A 2,756-nucleotide genomic window follows, 5' to 3' on the forward strand; every position below is an offset into this window, starting at 1 on the left:
AAGGCAGAACAGAGAGGGAGGAGAACCTCCCTTGACCTACTAACCACCCCCTTTCTAACCCACCCCAGATGCCATTGGCCTTCTTGGCCACCAGGGCACATTGCTGGTCATGCTCATCCTCCTGCCCAGCAGGACCCCCAGGTCCCTTTCTCCTACCCTGCTTTCCAGCAGCTCAGCCCCCAACCTGTCCTGGCACATGGGGTTGCTCTTCCCCAGATGCAAGACTCTGCACTTGCCCTTGTTGGATCTCATCAAGTTCCTCCCCACCCAACTCTCCAGGCTCAGGAGGGGAGCAGAGAGTTTTTGGTGCCTGTTCTCACTTGGTTTCTCTTCCTCCAGCCCTGGTTCTTCTTCCAGCTGCCTCTGGGAGCAGCTGGGCAAGAGGAGAGCAGAAGCCATGGGAGGGTTTTTCTCCCTGGATCCATCCCAGACTTGGTGCTTTTTGCAGTTAGAAGAGGGCAGAGGTGGGAATGGAAGGAAACACCAAGAGCTTGGAGGGTCGTGTCCCAACCTGATCTTGGACCTTCACTTCTCGTTTCCAGCCACTTCCAAGGGAACCAGCTTTTCCCAAGGCCCTGGCTCTGCCTGCTGAGCTTTCTTCCCCAAATCCACCTGGGGCTGTGGTGCCCTTGGGAAGACACTTGAGTTTGAGCTACAGAGAGACCCACGGACACAAACCCAGCCCTGCTCCAATCCCAGCTGCTCCTCCAGCTCCTCCTGCATCTCCCAAGGGAAACGTGACCTCCCATTTCCCTCCAGGCACAGTCTTGCTGGTACCAACCCTCTTCTGACCCAGGGTGGTCAAGGAGACATCTTTGCCCTTTCACTTGCTTTGGACACTGTCCTGCTGTCTTGTCACCAGCTGAACGGGGCTGTTCTCCACCTTCTCCTTGGAATGTCCCACCTGGAAGCAAGTTTTCCAGGTGGAATTGGGATGCCCTGATCCCCAACCCTCCCAGCTGCTGGTGAATCCCACCACGGGAGAGCCCAGCTGCAGGACCTGGCTCTGGAGCCCACAGGGCAGCAGGGAGGGTCAGTGTCACCCTGGCCCAGGGTGACAGAGGCACACGGGGACCTGGCCACTCAGCTGTGACATCAGGGGGGACCTTGGCCAAGGGTGTTCAACCCTGCCCAGAGGCTGAACCCACTGAGATGAAAGCAGGAGGGAGGGGACAGGTTGCACCAAAGCCTGTCTGTTTGCCAGCCCTGACCTGGGCTGCCACCAGCAGAGAGACAAGTGACACCTCTGGAACTTGGCAACATCTCCCTGGGCTTCAGAGCTACCTCAGACAGGCAGGAAGAAGTCACCAGGTGGGAGAAAGAGACCTGGAAGCCCCAGGTTTGGCTGTTAGAGCCACGTGTTTTCAACGTGAAGCCCACAGAGTGACCACTGGTGGGGTGGTTTGGTCCCACAGCAGCTGAGCTGCCACCCTGCCCAGGGAGCCAGCAGCTCTTGAAAGATCAAGTGCTCAGGTAGCTCCTGGAGAAGCTGGATTGTCCATTCCCACAGGGGGCCAAGTGTGTCCCCTGCCCAGCTGAGGGTACTTAGGAGTCTTCATGGCCCTAAGGAGCCTCACCTGGGGCCTCCACCCACACTCATGGGCCCAGGAGGGTATTTAAGCTTGATTCAGGTGCCTCAGCCAGTACTGTAGTCTTGGTTCCTGCTCTGCTTCAGCTTTGCTGTCTCTGGATGGACCTCAAGCTGCTTCCTGCCCCTGCTGTGTTGGAAATTGCTGATGGAGCCTTTTGAGGAGGTCCCAGACTCAGGTGCTTCCAGACAGACCTTGTTGGTGAGGACACTGCCTGTCCCTGACCACCCTAACTCATCTCCCTGCATTGCCCAGAGCTTTGGGTCCTCCAAGGAGCTCTCACCACTCCCCAAAACCTCCACCTCTTCCTTCTCCTTCCCCAGCTTTGCTCTCTGAGGTAGGTGGGATGTATCTTGGGCCTCTTTGCTGGGCAATCATTGCTGGTTGGGCTGGGTATGTTGAGCACCTGAGGTCTGGTTCTGGTCCTTCTGCAAAGGCAAGGAGGTACCAGGAGCAACATCTGTGCAGGTTTGCTTTGTCCTACAAGACTTCAGGAGGTGGCAGCTGGTCCTGCAGAACATTTTGCCCTGTGAGCAAGGGCAGCAAAGCGTCCAACTGCTGCTTGTGTCCCCTGGTTCAGGAGCAAAGCAAGAAACTCCAACACACTCTGGTGGCACCAGGAAAAATACTGGGGCTTGGAAAGGTTTGGAGTTTGTCCTAGAACTTCATGCAGCTCTGGGCTTGGACCAGATGGTTCACTGAAGGGGCTGGGAGGGACCTGGAGGGGTGACCTGGCCCATCTCCCTGTGATGAATGAACACCTGACCTCTTGGTGAAGAGCTTCTGCATGATGGAGATTTCTCTGGTACTATAGAGAACTTCTCCCAGTGCTTTCTTGCTATCAAGATGTCTCATCTTGCTGCAATTTTACCTAATGGCTTCTAACCCTCACCCCAGCTCTCCAGAGGGATGTGAAGGTATCTTGGTTGCATCCTTGTTTCCTTCCTCTCTCACCTGGCAGGTCCTGTTTTCCAGACTCCTGCTCTCTCCATCTAAATCCAGAGGGTCCAGTTCACAGAATCACAGAATCCCAGGGGTTGGAAGGGACCTGGAAAGCTCACCCAGCCCAACCCCCCTGCTAGAGCAGGGGCACCTCACACAGGAACGTGTCCAGGGGGGTTTGAATGTCTCCAGAGAAGGAGACTCCACAGCCTCTCTGGGCAGCCT

At 56.3% G+C, this 2,756-nt stretch overlaps 1 protein-coding gene across 1 annotated transcript in view; it reads right to left on the reverse strand.

The window, feature by feature from the left end:
• The window catches only part of LOC104389248 (microsomal triglyceride transfer protein large subunit-like), a 13,171-nt gene extending 10,793 nt beyond the window's left edge, over positions 1–2,378 (reverse strand). The window contains exon 1 of the mRNA XM_009998208.1: positions 2,351–2,378. Within this exon, the coding sequence (XP_009996510.1) occupies positions 2,351–2,378 (28 nt within the window). The remainder of the gene's footprint in view (positions 1–2,350) is intronic.
• Positions 2,379–2,756: the final 378 nt, after the last annotated feature.

The sequence above is a fragment of the Chaetura pelagica genome, unplaced genomic scaffold (assembly GCF_000747805.2).
Source record: "Chaetura pelagica isolate M959 unplaced genomic scaffold, ChaPel_1.0 scaffold995, whole genome shotgun sequence".
NCBI classification, from domain to species: domain Eukaryota; kingdom Metazoa; phylum Chordata; class Aves; order Apodiformes; family Apodidae; genus Chaetura; species Chaetura pelagica.